We start from the raw sequence: 16,079 nt of genomic DNA, 5'->3' as shown, positions 1-16,079 counted from the left end.
ATGACAGTCATGGTATTTGACGTATGCGGCCACTCTGGAGAGGAGGGATTCGTTCCTCCCGCAGGGAGGCGGGATCGGCCGCAGAGTGGCAGCGGAACCCCCTGCCCCCACCCTCCCCACCGATCGTCCACAGAGTGGCAGCGGAACCCCCTGCCCCCACCCTCCCCACCGATCGGCCGCAGAGTGGCAGCGGCCGATCGGTGCTTCTTTCTTTTGCGCCCAGGCGCGCTGCTTCAGATTTTTTTCGAACTGCGCATGCGCAGTTCAGAGCTCCGATCGTTCCGGCAGCGCTAAGCTCCGCCCACAGCGCGAATCGGACCGGAACCGGCAAAACGCGTATGGGCGCGCTGCAAAGAGAATTCCGGGCTCGGATCCGTATTATGCCTGGATCCTGCCCTTAGGCTCCGATTGGTAAAATCGGGCCCGATATATAAAAGAATCCGCAGGAAAGATGAGAATTTCCAAAGTGAATTATGATCTGGAGTGCTGCCTGAAATGGTGATCAAAGCAGATTTAATGGTAAATCTCAAAAGGATTATAAATATTAAAAATTGAAAATATTTGAAACATAATTTGCAGGCTAAGGGCGAAGAGCAGGGAAGTGGGAATAATTTGATAGCTTTTTCAGAGTCAGCACAATCACAATGGGCCGAATAGCTCTTTTCTGTACTGTATGATTCTGAGTTTAACAAGTAAAGATTTATATGAACAAAAAATTAATGTAGTGGGAGATTTTGCTTAACAAAACTGAATTGGAGTTTGCATTTTGGATGAGCCTAATAATTCCATTATACACAAGTACCAAGGATTTAAAGAATAAAAGGTGAAATCAATTTATTAATGTCCACAGGAAATAAATATCACCAGTTTTAAATGGTGACATGGCACAAACATCTCCTTCTCAAACACTTCACAAAGAGATAAATGATATGCTGTGAGACAAGAGCGGCCCTCAATATTCTAGGTCCTACCAATCAATAAAATAAAACTTACACAATGAAGGCTAATAGATTGCATTTGTTCAGTTCTTTGCATTTCTTTTGCCCTTATATATATTCATTGGAAAACAAAGATCTCCAATTTATTCATTATTTTTACACTGGTCTGTAACACTTGTTTACAATATGGCACAGTATCCTAGATTACAGTTCAAACAGGCTTCAGCAACTCACTCTAAACCACCTAGTCAAGAGTTGAGACACTCATGTTGAGATGATAAAGGTTTTTCATGCTGCGTTTAACAATTCATTCAGTCTTCTCAATTTTTAATTCAACAGCCTGATAGGTCATGAGTTTTTCCTACCAATCTCCACTGTGTCCCACATTTTCACAATATAGCACAATAGAAGTTACACTGTTGTACAATATCTGAGTGCAGTTGAAAGTCTTTTCCCATGGCTCCACAGGTAAAAGCAAACGTCAGTGAAGTGTTGCTCCTTAGTCTGAATAACTTGTGAACATGGATCTTTTCTTCTTCACATTATGGCACATATTCTCCATTACAGGATAGAAGTGATCATCAGTGATTTCATGTCAATTTGTGATGGGATTATAGTGGCATTTCCTGATACGATTCTTGATACTTCCACCAAACAGCTGGAATTGGGAAATATTAAAATTGGCACAAGGTGTCAAACTGAACTGAGTTTGACAAGGCCACGAACTGAATCTTCGTGCATTGAATCCTGGGTGACTGCATTCAGGACATGCATCGTGTGACTATGGTTGAGAGGGGTACCTGGGGTGAGCATTCCTGGAGGTGACGGGGCCTCTTCTGGCGTAAGAAAGTGGTGACCTTCACATGCTTCCTTTAGTGGCATTGTATCTGTTAATATGGTTTCTGTTGCAAGGTTTGATGTAGATGGTGGAGGTGTTGGCTGTCCAAGTGTCAACGTGGCACATGGAGAGGAAATTGTCATTTTCCCAGGGAGATGGGGCTCTTCATTGGTTGGACTGGACTCACTCTGTAACAGCGGCGTGGCTGCAGCCTGCAAAACGAATTTAGTGCTCTGAATGCATTGGTCCTGATCACACTGCAGCATAAATGGAGAACAGACGTACGGAGCATCAGAAATATGGAAGATGTATAATAGAGACATTGTGAGAAAAGGATGGAGGAAAAGAATGGGGAGAAAATTAGTAATTATGCTGAATACATGTGAAGCACAATTACATTGCAAAATTGGGTAAACATGCACAACCTTGGACTTTTTTTAACAACCATTTCCCTCAGTTTTAAAATCAGAAAGCAATTAATCCAATATGTTGCACTGCAAACATGAGGATGTGCTGTGGAACAAGAACCGTGATGCTTTGTAGACATGGATTATTTTCACTAATATAGATATAATATAGAAAAACCACAATAATAGTTATTATGCCTATTGACTCTGTGCCTTAATAGTCAATGATACCAATTTAATTTTTTATGTGACATGACTTTATCAATTGGATCAACATGCAAATAAAGCATTGGTGGAGGTATTGAAATCCAATATCTAAACCCTATTTTGTCTGCAAACTTATTTTTTGCATCAAACTCATTTTCAGGAATAACTTGACTCTCTGGATGTTTAATGTGATAATATTGCAGGTTACTTAAATAACTATTTTTGATAAACATACAAATTGGACAACCAGCAAATGCCTGGATTACAGAATGTGTGGTTACCTGTTTTAAGCACGGTATTCCCCATTCTTTGATCACTGTTTAACCTTTATATTTAAAAAAACAGGCCATATCCAATCAACATTGTCTGGGATATGGACCGTACTAAAGTCAGATCAGTCATGTAAAATTTAATTTTAATCTATTCCAACAGGTACAAATAGATTTCCATGAGAGTTAAAACAGTCCATCATATACTGCCATCAGGACACAAGATGATGCAGGTGCCCACTTGTATTAGCGGACAACATTATTTAAATTGGGATCCTTATCATGCAGACATGACATCTGCTGTGATTTGTTAGGAGGGCACAGCAAAACAGGCACTGAATCCAGTTCTCATCAGGAATCTGGGTAGTACATGAATCAAGAAAATATTTAAAGGAGTTCTCTTGATTCTTTTTGGATCTAACGGGAAACAAACCAATCATATTTCAATTCCGAATTTTGTTAATTGAATTTAAATTCCACCAGCTGTCACTGTGGAATTTGAATCTGTGCCTCAAGAATATTAATCTGGGCCTTTGTATGTCCAGTGACATCACCACTACCCTACCATCTTCCCTAAATGTGCTGCCCTTCTGACAGGTTAAGACCCCACTGCCATCAGAAGTGATGCACTTATGTACTTCCATCAGAAGCAATAAGTGAGAGTTGATACACTTTGGGAGGAGTAATTTGACAAGATGTGCGGGTTAGGTTGATTGGCCAGGTTAAAAATTGCCCCTTAGAATCCTAAGATGCGTAGGTTAGAGGGATTAGCAGGTAAAATATGTGGGGGTAGGGCCTGGGTGGGATTGTGGTCGGTGCAGACTCGATGGGCCGAATGGCCTCCTTCTGCACTGTAGGGTTTCTATGATTCTAAGAAAGTATTCAATGAATGGTAGGATACTAGGAAGTGCTGTGGAACAAAGGGACCTTGGCGTGTTTGTCCACAGATCTCTGAAAGCGGAAGGGCATGTTAGTAGGTTGGTGAAAAGGCATATGGGACACTTGCCTTTATCATCAATCAAGGCATAGATTACAAAAGCAGCGAACTCATGTTGGACTTGTATAGAACTTTGGTGAGGCCACAGCTAGAGTACTGTCTGCAGTTCTGGTTACCACATTATCGGAAGGATGTGATTGCACTGGAGGGCGTGCAGAGGAGATTCACCAGGATGCTGTCTGGGATGGAACATTTAAGTTATTAAGAGAGATTGGATAGGATAGATTGGATAGGCTTGGGTTGTTCTTGTTGTAAGAAGTCTCACAACACCAGGTTAAAGTCCAACAGGTTTATTTGGTACTTGTTCTTGTTGGAGCAGAGAAGACTGAGGGGTGACCTGTTCGAGGTGTACAAGATTATGAGAGACATGGACAGAGTAGATAAGGAGCAGCTATTCAAGGTGAGGGGCAGGAGGTTTAGGGGGGAATGTGAGGAAAAGCGTTTTTACCCAGAGGGTGATGACGGTCTGGAATGCACTGCCTGGGAGGTGGTGGAGGCGAGTTGCCTCACATCTTTTAAAAAGGATCTGGATAAGCACTTGGCACATCATAACATTCAGGGCTAAGGACCAAGTGCTGGCAGATGGGGTTAGATGGGAGTTCAGGTGTTCCTGAAGTGTCAGTGCGGACTCGATGTGCCAAAAGGCCTCTTCTGCGCTGTATGATTCTATAAGTGTTGCCTATCTGGCAGACTGAAGCCTAGTTCTGATTGATAAAGAATCATCATTCTCTCAGGCTAGATGGGTTTACCAATATCTACCCTGGTTTTATCTAATGAACAATGCTGCATAAAGAAGAATTTGGGGGGGGGGGGCGGGGAAGGTTTCCCCTCCAAAGAAAGACAACTTAATGCTGCAGTTCAACGATCTTGGCTCTTGCAGTGCAATCTTTTGCCCTGAAATCTTTATCAAGATAAGCACATGTCAATGGTGACATCAAGTTAAAGATACTTTCCAAGCGGATAACTGACTTTTTTTTTTGAGTATTTCATTTTCCAATTTGAAATGTATGTATCTTTGAAAGTCTATGGCTGTTTGTCTCTCTCCAGAATACACAAAGTGAATCTCTGTGGAAATGTTTCCATCTTAAAACATTGCTACTTGAGGAGTGTACCCTTTGATCTGAGGGACCTGCCTGCTTGGTTCCTCTGGTCTTCGTGGGAGTCTCTATTTTGAGATAGGTTTGCAGTTGCTGACCTGCCTCAGCTGTGCCCAGAGCTCTTCTGGTGGGGCTGCTGAGCCTCTAGTGCTGTTGGTCCTCTGATTGGACCAGCAGCATCAGGAGCTCACCTGTTCTCCCTAATTGGGCAGCAAGTGCAGAGGGACAAATTAAAAGACTGCTTGTGGAAAAATAACTCCCCTATAGTCTGGCCCTCAGAAAATGCAGGCTCAGGACCCCCATTTGATTAGTGGAGTGGGCAGATAAAGTTCAATATTTAGAAGTGTGAAGTAACGCATTTTGGTAGGAAGACCATAGAGAGACAATATGAAACAAGGGATAATATTCTTAAAGGGTGCAGGAGCAGTGGGACCTGGGTGTATGTGTGCATAGATTATTGAAGGTGGCAGGACAGGTGGAGAGAAGAGTTAATAAAGCATATAGTATTCTGGGATTTATTAATAGGGCATGTAGTATACAAGCAAGGAGGTAATGCTGAACTTATACAAAGCACGAGTTAGATTTCAGCTGGAATATTGTGTACAGTTCTGGGTGCCACACTATAGGAAGGATGTGAAGACATTGGAGAAAGTGCAGAAGTAGTTTACAAGAATGGTTCCAGGGGTGAGAAACTTCAGTTATGAGGATAGATTTGAGAGCTTGGGATTGTTCTCTTCAGAGAGAAGGTGGCTAAGAGGAGATTTGATAGAATGTTCTGAATGACAAGGGAACTGGAAAGAGTAGATAGGGAGAAATTGTTTCCACTCATAAAAGGATCGAAAATTGAGAGGGCACAGATTTAAACTGATTTGCAAAAGAAACAAATGTGAACTGAGAAAAATCTTCATCACACAGTGAGTGGTCTTGGTTTGGAATGCACTGGCTGGAAGTATATTGGAGGCAGGCTCAAGACATCAAGTTCAATCAAGACATTCAAGAGGGCATTAGATGATAATTTAAATAGAAATGAAAATGTACAGGATTACAGGGAAAAGGCAGGTGAATGGTACTAAGTCATATTGGTCATGGAGAGCCAATGGGCCAAATGGCCTCCTACTACGCTGTAACAATTCTGTGATTCAATTGCGGACCCACCAACTTTCTCACTGCTAGCAATATGGCATGGTAGTGGGAAGATGTTGACTGCTGCACCTGATGCTTTGTCTTGCTACTTTACCAGCACTCCAACTTCACCGCTCAGAAAATGATTGCCATAATTTCAGTTTTCCATTAAATAGTGGATAAAATTCTTGCCTGTGATCAGTTCAGAGATGGCATCAAAGAGTTAATACTGGGCACTGAACAGAACTGAGCACAGAACAGAAGTAGTAGCTGAAATATTATTTTCAAAGTCTCCCAAACTGTTTAATAGTAGGTGCCAAACCTTTTCTACTATGAAAGAAAGTTTTCCTTCCTCTAAAGAGGAGCCTATTTTGAAGCTTCATTAACCTCTCATAAATTTGGCAATATTACTTTCACTAACTTCCTAAAGAAGTCCTAGTTCAGTTGATCAAAGAGAAATCTGAAATTCACCAGCAGAGCACAGAACAGGTTTCCCACAACTTTGCTGACCAAGCCCGATGGGCACTAACATGGGAACAGGAGTAGGCCACTCACCCCTCGAGTCCGTTTCCACTAATAAATTACATCTGTATCTTAACTCTATTTACCCACCTTGGTTCCTTAATACCTTGCCTAACAAAAAAAATCTATCAATCTCAGTTTCAAAGTTTTCCATTGATGTAGAAGAAAACTGTTTTGGGGAGAGAGTTGTGAAATGTTTCCTGATGTCAACCCTGAACTGTCCCATAAAATCCCTACAGGGCAGAAAGAGGCCATCTGGCCCATCGAGTCTGCACCGATTCCCCAAAAGAGCATCCCACCCAGGCCCTTCCCTCTGCTCTGACCCCATAACCTGCACATTTACCATGGCTAATCCACCTAACCTGCACACTTTTGGACACAAAGGGGCAATTTAGCATGCCGAATCCATCTAACCTGCACACCTTTGGACTGTGGGAGCAAACCAGAACACCTGGAGGAAACCCATGCAAACACAGGGAGAACGTGCAAACCCCACACAGACAGTGACCCAAGTTTGGAATTGCACCTGGGTCCCTAGCGCTGTGAGGCAGCAGTGCTAACCACTGTGCCACCCTAAATCCATAAACACCATGAATATCTCAATTAGATATTTTCTTAATATTCTAAATTTAGGAGAATGCAACCCTGGTCGATGCAAACTGTCCCCATAATTTAACCGTTTAGCTTCAATATCATTCTGGTGTACCTACATTGTAATCCCTCCAAAATATATCTTTCTGAGATGCAGCGCCCAAAATTGAACAGAATACACCAGAAAAATCTAACCAGAGCTTTCAAAAGCTGTGATATAGCTTCAACCCACTGTATTTCAGCCTTCTCAAGTTTAAAGTTAACATTCCAGGAGCCTGTTTTTTTTTGCACCTTTCCACCAGCTTTTAGCGCTGGGCCTGTAAATTGCTCTGCTCAGTTCTCAGCAACTCACCATTTAGAAGATACTTTTGATTTATGTTTCTTAGTTCCAAAATGGATCACCTCCCACTTTTCCACAATGAATTTCATCTGCCACAATTTTCCCCACTCAATCTGTCAATGTGCTTTTGCAACATTTGAGTGGTCAGACATCCAAGTCACCACACAAAATTAGTATGGTTGTGAGTGAGGAGGTGGCACATATGGCTAGTACTGTTACTTTTGTTACCTGTTAAATGCATCAACCATTGGAGGTGGTAGTGTTATTAGAAGAGAAATAAATCTCCGTTAAAGGCACTGCAAAAGATGGGATCTATAACAGTTCAGCTTTATGAAAGGCAAAGCTTTGTGGTTTGCATGTAGAATCATGCCTCAAAAATATGTCGGCGCAAATGATCCCATAATCAATGATTGGCCTAACTTTAACAGGAAATGTTGATGGCAAAGGATGTAAAAGCAGCTGTTGAGGATGATCTGCATGGACCCCAATACACCAGGTACATCTGGTAAAGGGATACCCAAGATCTCTACATTCTCAAAGCTTAATCTGAACATAGGAACAATAGTAGCCCATTCAGCCAGTTTGTTTCATCTTGCAATTAGATCATGGTTCATCTGCATCTCAACTCCATTTATCCACTCTGGCTCCATATCGCTTGGTCCCCCTTAAGTGATAAAAATCTACCAATGTCAGTCCTGAATATTTCAATTGACCCAGTTTCCATTCGGATATGATCAAGCAGATGTTGATTATTATGAGGCACAATATTTGTAGAAACAGAATGGCCGGAATTCTACTGCCCACCATGAATTCGGAGTGACCGAGGGACGGACAGCGGAAATGTCTGTTGACCTCAGGCAGGAATTTCCAGTCTTGCCCAATATCTTTCAAGCCTTGGTAAAAGCAAGGTAAAAAGTATCAAAGCAATTTCATTACCGCCTCCAAAATAAAAAAAATCCCTGGCAAACTTCATCTTTTATAGTTAAGCTTCTGGGATATTGTTCTGAGGAAATAGATAACTATGGATTATTGATTTCTGTCACAAATTTTTGTTTTTAAAAAAATGCGTAGCTGTTAATAAAAAGTTCAACAGTGTAACAGAATTATCCAAATTTACTGCAGTTTTGAATAGAGAGAAATAGAAGAATAAAAGGGCGAGAATGGTAGAAAGTTATAGGGGCTCATAGGGAGAGAAAGGCAGAAACGCAGGTAATGAGTGGAAACTAAAGAGGTGAAGAACGTGTGCGTGGGAATGAAGGAGTTAAACTGAGAATATGAGAGCAAGACAGAGGCAAGAATGGGGACTAAGACAGGAAACAAGTGAGAAGAAATCTATATGTAGACCGAGAAAACAGCAGAAGTGTGAGGCACTAAGAGGCAAACATGGGAATATGAAAGGGCCTGTGAGGAAGCAGAAGAACCAATTTGGAACAGGCTGGAAAACTATGGAAGAGAGAGGGCAATGTGAGAATGAGGGGCAGGAGATGAAGAGAGAAGGAGTGAAGAAAAGAAAGATGAATTGTAGGCCAGAAGGATTGGTGGGGACAGGGCACAAGATATTTTAAGTAATAGTTGGAAACAGTACAAGTCAAAAGTCACTTTGGACTGTGTTTCAAAATTTAACACATGGTGCACTTGTACCAGCTGTGGCTATCATAGAATCATAGAAACCCTACAGTACAGAAAGAGTCCATTCGGCCCATCGAGTCTGCACCGACCACAATCCCACCCAGGCTCTACTCCCATATCCCTACATATTTTACCCACTAATCCCTTTAACCTATTGTATCACAGGACACTAAGGGGCAATTTTTAGCATGGCCAATCAACCTAACCCGCATATCTTTGGACTGTGGGAGGAAACCGGAGCACCCGGAGGAAACCCACACAGACACGAGGAGAATGTGCAAACTCCACACAGACAGTGACCCAAGCCGGGAATCGAACCCAGGTCCCTGGAGCTGTGAAGCAGCAGTGCTAACCACTGTGCTACCGTGCCGCCCTATGGTCAGTCTATCAGTGCAAACATACTGTGTGGATGTATATATTATATATATATATATAATATATATATACACTTTACAAACATACAGCTTATTTTTCAGAGCCAGTGTTGAAAAATGGCCTACATCTTTATTAAAGAAAAATGTTCTTCACAGTCAAAAGTTTTCTTAAAAATACTTAAGTAATTGAAAATGAACTTAGGTCTGTCAGTCTCTATTCAAGAAAGGGTCCAAGGATGTTGCACGTATCTAAAGGCTGGTCAGTTTAACACCAACGATGGGTAAGGTTTTAGAAACAATCAGGGAAAGAATCAGACATTTGGGGAGCTCAGAGCCAGCAAGGATTTGAATAATCAAGTTTTTTGATGAAGTTACAGAGAACTTTGATGAAGAGAAAGCAATTGATGTTGCCTGCATGAATTTTTAAAAAAGTGACTAACAGAAAGCTGGTTAACAAAACTGAGGCTCGCATGGAATAGAAGGGTCAGTGTCAGCTTGGGTAAAAAGTTGACTTAAGGACAGAAACAGCAAGTCTGCTGAGTAGTTGCCTTTCAGACTGGGGTGTATGGTAGGTGGTGGAGTTTCCCAAGGGTTGGTGGACAGACCACTTTTTTGATATATACAGAGTAAAATTTCAAAATGTGCTAACCATAACACACTAGGTGGTGTGGAAATGGTCAATCGATTGTGACCAATCAACTTCAACAAGACGTAGATAGGTTAGCAGAATGTGGCAGATGGAATTTAATACAGAGAAGTGTGAGGTGATGCATTTGGCAGAAGGGATACGGAGAGGCAATATGCACTAAATGGCACAAATCTAACTAGTGTGCAAAGATAGAGGAACCTAGGGGATCATGTGCAGAGATCATTCAAGGTGGCAGGACATATTAAGAGAGTAATTAATGAAGGTTTCATAAATTGAAATATTGAATATAAAAGCAGGGAGCTTTTGTTGAATGTTAATAAAGCTCTGGTTAGGCAACAATTAGGGTATTGCAACCAGTCCTGGTTATCACATTTTAGGAAGGATGTGAAGGTCCCTGGGACAAGATTTACAAGAATGATTACAGAGTGAGTAATTTTAGCTACAAGGTTTGGTTGAAGAAGCTGGAGTTGTTCTCCTTGGAGCAAAGGAGTTTTGCCAGAGGTGTAGAAGATTATGGCAGGTTTAGATAAGATAGACTGTTTCCATTAGCTGATAGTACAAGGACTAAGGGACACATATTGAAGATTTTGGCAAGTGATGCAGTGGAGGTATGTGGAAGAATTTTTCTGGTGAGTGGTAAAGACTTGGAACTCGGTGCCTATATGAGTGATGGAAGAGAGGTTCCAAAAGGAAATTGGACAGGCACTCAAGAGAAATAAACTTGCAGGGATACAGGCATAGAATGGGGGCAATGGGATAGACCAGATTGCTCTTTAGGGAAACAGCATTGATGTGCTGGGTTGAAAGGTCACTTTCTGCCTGTAATAACTTTATGACACAAAGCGTCATTAAATAAAAATTATAGAATCATTATCCATGCATCTCTCTGCAACAGCATCTCAGCTAATCCCATTCCCCACCTTTCCCCTGTAGTCTGCAAATCTTTTCTCTTAAGATAATTTAAAAATTCCCTTTGAAACTCAGAACTGAATCTGTCTCCGCCATGTTCTCAGACAGTGCATTTCAGAGCCTAATCAAAGAACAAAGAACAAAACAGCACAGGAACAGGCCCTTCAGCCCTCCAAGCCCGCGCTGCTCCCTGGTCCCAACTAGACCATTCTTTTGTATCCCTCCATTCCCACTCCGTTCATGTGGCTATCTAGATAAGTCTTATTACATAAAAATGATTTTTCTTATATTGCTTCATGTTCTTTTGCTAATAATTTTAAATCAGTATTCTCAACCCTTCCAGCAATGGGATCAGTTTCTCCCTCTCTCAACCCCCTTACGAAATCTATCAAATCTCCTCTCGACCTTCTCTTTTCTAAGAACAGTCCTAGCTCCACCAATCTAGCCATGTACTGAAGTTCCTCATCCTTGAAACCATTCTTGTAAATCTTTTCTGTATTCTCTTCAATACTGTCACATCTTTCCTAAAGTGTGATGCCCAGAATTGGACACAATGCTACAGTTGAGGCTGGACCAGGGCTTTATAAAGGTTCACCATAACGTCTTTGCATTTTTTCTCCATGCCTCTATTTAGAAAGCCCAAATTCCGTATGCCATTCTTTTTGGCAAAACAATTCAAACCAAATTAAACAAACTGAAGGACAAAGCAAGAAGGGCAGCCCCTTAAAACCTGCGAAACCCCTTTAAAGCTGCTTTTTTTCTAATTGTGGGCATGGCCTAACAGGCAGGTCTTTGAGGCCTGATTTCTGCTGCACAAGAGGCTGCAAAAGGTAGATTTTTGTAAGAAAAGGTCATGCAATTTAAACACTTCCACCATGCTCAACCTAAATCCCACCTCATACAGCAGCTGAAAGCTAACGTCGTCCACTCCCATCCCACCCTAACAGTTTCTGACCCCAAAAATTTTTATTCTGGGGTCAAGTAAAGTCTTGGGACATTAAAATAGGAAAAGTTTCGGGAAGCACTGCCATATGCCTTGTTAACAAATTTCTCAACCTGCCCTTCCACCTTCGATGATTTGTGCACAAATACCCCCACAGGACCTCTGCTCCTGCATCCCCCTCAGAATTGTATTCTGTTGTATATTGCCTTTAATGGGTCACTTCACAATTAGAACTAGTCCTGAGAAGGTTCACTCGAATAATTTCTGGGGTGATGGGGTTATCTGATAAGGAAAGGTTGGGCCTGTATCCATTGGAGTTTAGAAGAGAGAGAGATGATCTTATTGAAATATATAAGATCCTGTGGAATTTGACAGGGTGGATACTGAGAGGATGTTCTTCTTGTGAGAGACTGGAGCTTGGGGATACAGCTTTAAAAATAAGACATATCCCATTTAAGAGAAAGATGAGATATTTTTTTCTCAGAGGGTCATTAATCTGTGGAATTCTCTTCCCCAAACAGCAGTGGAAAGAAAGCAGGGTTATTGACAGATTCTTGACTGATGATTGACAAGGAAGACAAAGGGAATAGGGGAAGACAGGAAAGAAGTCACAATTATTCAGCCATGATTTTATCACATGGCAGAGCAAATTCAAGGGGCTGAATGGCTTACTCTGCTCCTAATTTGTATGTTTGCATGCATGTTCATAACTCTGTATTAAATTTCATCGGCTACCTGTCGGCCCATTGTACTAGCCTGTCTAAGTCCTCATGAAGCGGATGACTATCGTCCTCACTTGTCAAAATACTTCCAAGTTTTGTATCAACTGGAAATTTTGAAATTCTGCCCTGCAAACCCACGTTTTAGGTCATTAATATAGATCAAGCAAAGCAGTGTTCCTGATACCATAGGGGATTCCCACTATATAGTATTCTTCAGTCTGAACTGGATCGCGTCTTGTTCTGTTGCTTTGAAATAAAATAATGAATTTATGTATATCTTTGTGAGTAATAAAACTGCTGTTAGAAAGATGTAAACAAGCCATGCAAATAAAACATAACGATATTTAATTCAACAAACGTGCAGATTTATTGCTAGAAAATACATGCAATTTTCATGCAAAAAGTTACAACTTGTTAAGCAAAAACTGTATAAGTATCATAAATATTTGCCGTCATTATTCTTAACTTTAGAATGTTCTCAATGGCACTACACTGCTGTCTGCAGGCACATAAACAACAGCTAAATAGATAGATGGTGTGGCTACACTCCTTACTGTTTCTTAAAAATATCCTATTTACTCTCTTTTGCCAATTTTCTACTCTCTTAAACATGTTCGCTCCTTCTTGGAGCAGTTTTATACGTGACAGCTGCCCTCTGGTGCCTACTTTAATAACCGCTATTAAAATGTGAGCCTCAAAGGTGTTGGCTGGTTATGTAACTGTAAGGCTATCCTTCCATTCTAGATAACACTGCTGAATCCAATTTTAGTACTCAGATCTCAATTTTTGCTAAGATCAGCAAACAGAACTTATTTGGGATTGAATTTGCAACCTTCCTAGTCTGTATGACTCAGGTATAAATTGAATAAACTCAAGAAAGTCAATATTCTAAAATCTACCCTTTGGTTTTCTGGCATCTTTCAGATTCATCACTCCCAGTTGATCCTCTAAACATAAAATTATAGCTTTACTGTGTGATGGAGGCAGGTTCAATCGAGGCATTCAACAGGAATTTGGTTAGTTATATTTAAAAGGAAGAATGAGGAAGCCTACGGGCAGAAGGCAAAAGGGAGTGCCACTAGATAAATTGCTCCTATGAGGAGCCGACACAGACCCAATGGGTCAACTGACTCCTTTTATGCTGTAACGATTCTGTGAAGAACTTGATAAATCATATTTTGATACAGAAGATGAAGTAATAGTTTGAAATAAAATTTTGCTTACAAAATAACATTTTATATTGGCTGATATAGGTAGGTTTTACAAAACTTGGCAAAGCAGGACATAGTAATGAGGATAGCTATAGGCTTATAAATGACATTGACAAGATAGTGAAGTGGGTTGAAATATGACAGATTGAGTTTAATATGGCGAAGAATGAAGTGGAGCACTTTGGAAAGACTAATGTGGAAAGACAGCATATATGTATAGATGAACAGAGAAACTTTGGTGTCCATATACACAAATTCTTAAAGGCAGGAGAGATTGATAAGGTGGTTAAAAATAATCTGAGTTATTTGTATTTATAAATAGAATGATAGAATATAAAAGCACAGAGATGGTGCTAGAATTGGTTCAGCCTCAGCTGGAGTATTGTGGATAATTCTAGGCACCAAACTTCAGGCAAGATGTAAAAGGTACAGAGGAGGCTTAGTAGGCTTTTACCAGAGATGAGAGATTTCAGTTATGAGGAGAGGTTGGAATTCTTTGTTTGTTCTCTTTGGCACAGAGAAGATTAGGAGGTGGCCTAACGGAGTTTTTCAAGATGATGAGAGGTTTAGATAGAGACAAATAATGCGCTTGGCAAGTGGTCAATAACCTGAGATCAGATTCAAAACAAGTGGACAGGCATTTGAGGATGTGGAACTTAATATTATAGACAAAAAGTGGGGATGTGGGACTGAATATGATTGCTCTTTCAAAGAGCCAACACAGGAATGATGAGCTAAATAGCCTTCTTCATGCTGTAAGTCTCCATATAGTTATATTTTAAAAATAAGGACAGATAAAACTGCAATTGTTTACCACTTCAAATTATGGTTGTTTCAACAAAATTTAAATGATCACAAAATATGGCACTGATAATACTGGATATCATTAGTCACCAACAATCCAGAATTAGCCAGGATTTCTACATTTGGCATGTACTGTCAGGTGTTTGTAATATTTAGATATTTGAAGATTACGAGCAAATAGTTTGATATGAATTTTTTTCAAATCTTGTAATAAAACACATCTTGGAAATGAATGGAAGCAGGTATAAATTCCTTTTAGAAGATAAATGCCTACAAAAAAAGGCATTTCAGTTACATAATGCCTAGGATGCAGTGCCCATGGATAAAACAACACTTTTCTCCTGATTCCATGTTCCTCCCAATAATGCTTTATTAAGTTACTGAATCATCCCTACTGACTGCCTTGACTGCCCTGGTGTTCACAGCTGTACTTTTCACTAGAACACATGTCTAGGAAGTCAAGTTGGGTTGTATGGTGATTTAAACAACTCCTGCTTTCCCTTAAAAGAGGCAAAACGGAGGATCTGAAATTACTAAGCAGAGTTTTACTAACAATCACAACAGGAGAACGTTACAATATCTTCAAGCACTATATTCTGAGAAACAGAGAGGATTGTACCTACCAAAAGTGGTGCAGCGTAAAGATTTATGAGATAGAATTTCTACAGGTATTGCTCAATTTCCCTCAGTAAAAAAATCCAGTAAAATTGTGTTATTTGAATATAGTTTATACTAAATTTACAACAAAAAATTGTCAGAACTGTCAGGGAAATTCAAGATGTTTATGACAAATGCAACATTGTATCTCAGCGGTTTTTTTTCAATTTCACCTAGCAATAATACTATATTGTTCTATTTGATCAAAATGAAATTCTTAAATCAAATGCACAACTAATACAGTGTTTTCTGTGTGAAAAAGGAAAAAATCATGGTACTATAACAGTTATCTGTTACTTTATACATAGCACTCACCGTTACGTATATAGCTTAAAACACTATAAATACATTTTAAACTCTGGTGAATGCATTTTATCCATAATTGTTATTCAAGTTGTTAACTGTCAATCTTGAAATAAAAATCAATGAAAATAGTTTAATTGCAGGAAATTGTCTGTTTAAAAAACAGCAAAATTGAAAGTGAAACTCATTAAATAACAAATATGAGATTAGAAAATTTCATTTGTTAATCAACCTGAAAAGACAGTTATAAATTTAAAAACACTTCAATTCAAATTTCGTTTGGATTTTTATAGAAATAAATCATTTTGAACTGGTTTCTACAGTGACAAGGGCTTTACAAGCTTAAACCAACAATTGTTAAACAATTGATGTGGATGTGAACATTTTTGTGGTAGTATTAACCACCTGGCTTTTAATCCCATTGCAAAATCCCTATAAAGAACATAAATATGATTGAATGTAATATTAGGTTTGATTTAGAGAAAGGAAGTACAAACATTGGTTTTAAATTTAAGGCAAATTTTGAAGAGGTCAAAAATTAATTAATGAC

The 16,079-nt window shown here is 39.9% G+C and overlaps 1 protein-coding gene across 2 annotated transcripts in view; it reads right to left on the bottom strand.

The window, feature by feature from the left end:
• Positions 1-608: 608 nt before the first annotated feature.
• zdhhc14 (zDHHC palmitoyltransferase 14) overlaps positions 609-16,079 on the bottom strand; it is a 264,960-nt gene continuing 249,489 nt past the window's right edge. Inside the window, exon 9 of one of the 2 annotated variants that reach the window (XM_078229978.1) lies at positions 609-2,033. In XM_078229978.1, the coding sequence (XP_078086104.1) occupies positions 1,632-2,033 (402 nt within the window). In that variant the 3' untranslated portion in view covers positions 609-1,631. The remainder of the gene's footprint in view (positions 2,034-16,079) is intronic. The other variant, XM_078229979.1, reaches the window with a different exon arrangement.

The sequence above is a fragment of the Mustelus asterias genome, chromosome 15 (genome assembly GCF_964213995.1).
Source record: "Mustelus asterias chromosome 15, sMusAst1.hap1.1, whole genome shotgun sequence".
NCBI classification, from domain to species: domain Eukaryota; kingdom Metazoa; phylum Chordata; class Chondrichthyes; order Carcharhiniformes; family Triakidae; genus Mustelus; species Mustelus asterias.
This window is presented reverse-complemented; position numbering and strand designations above follow the sequence as displayed.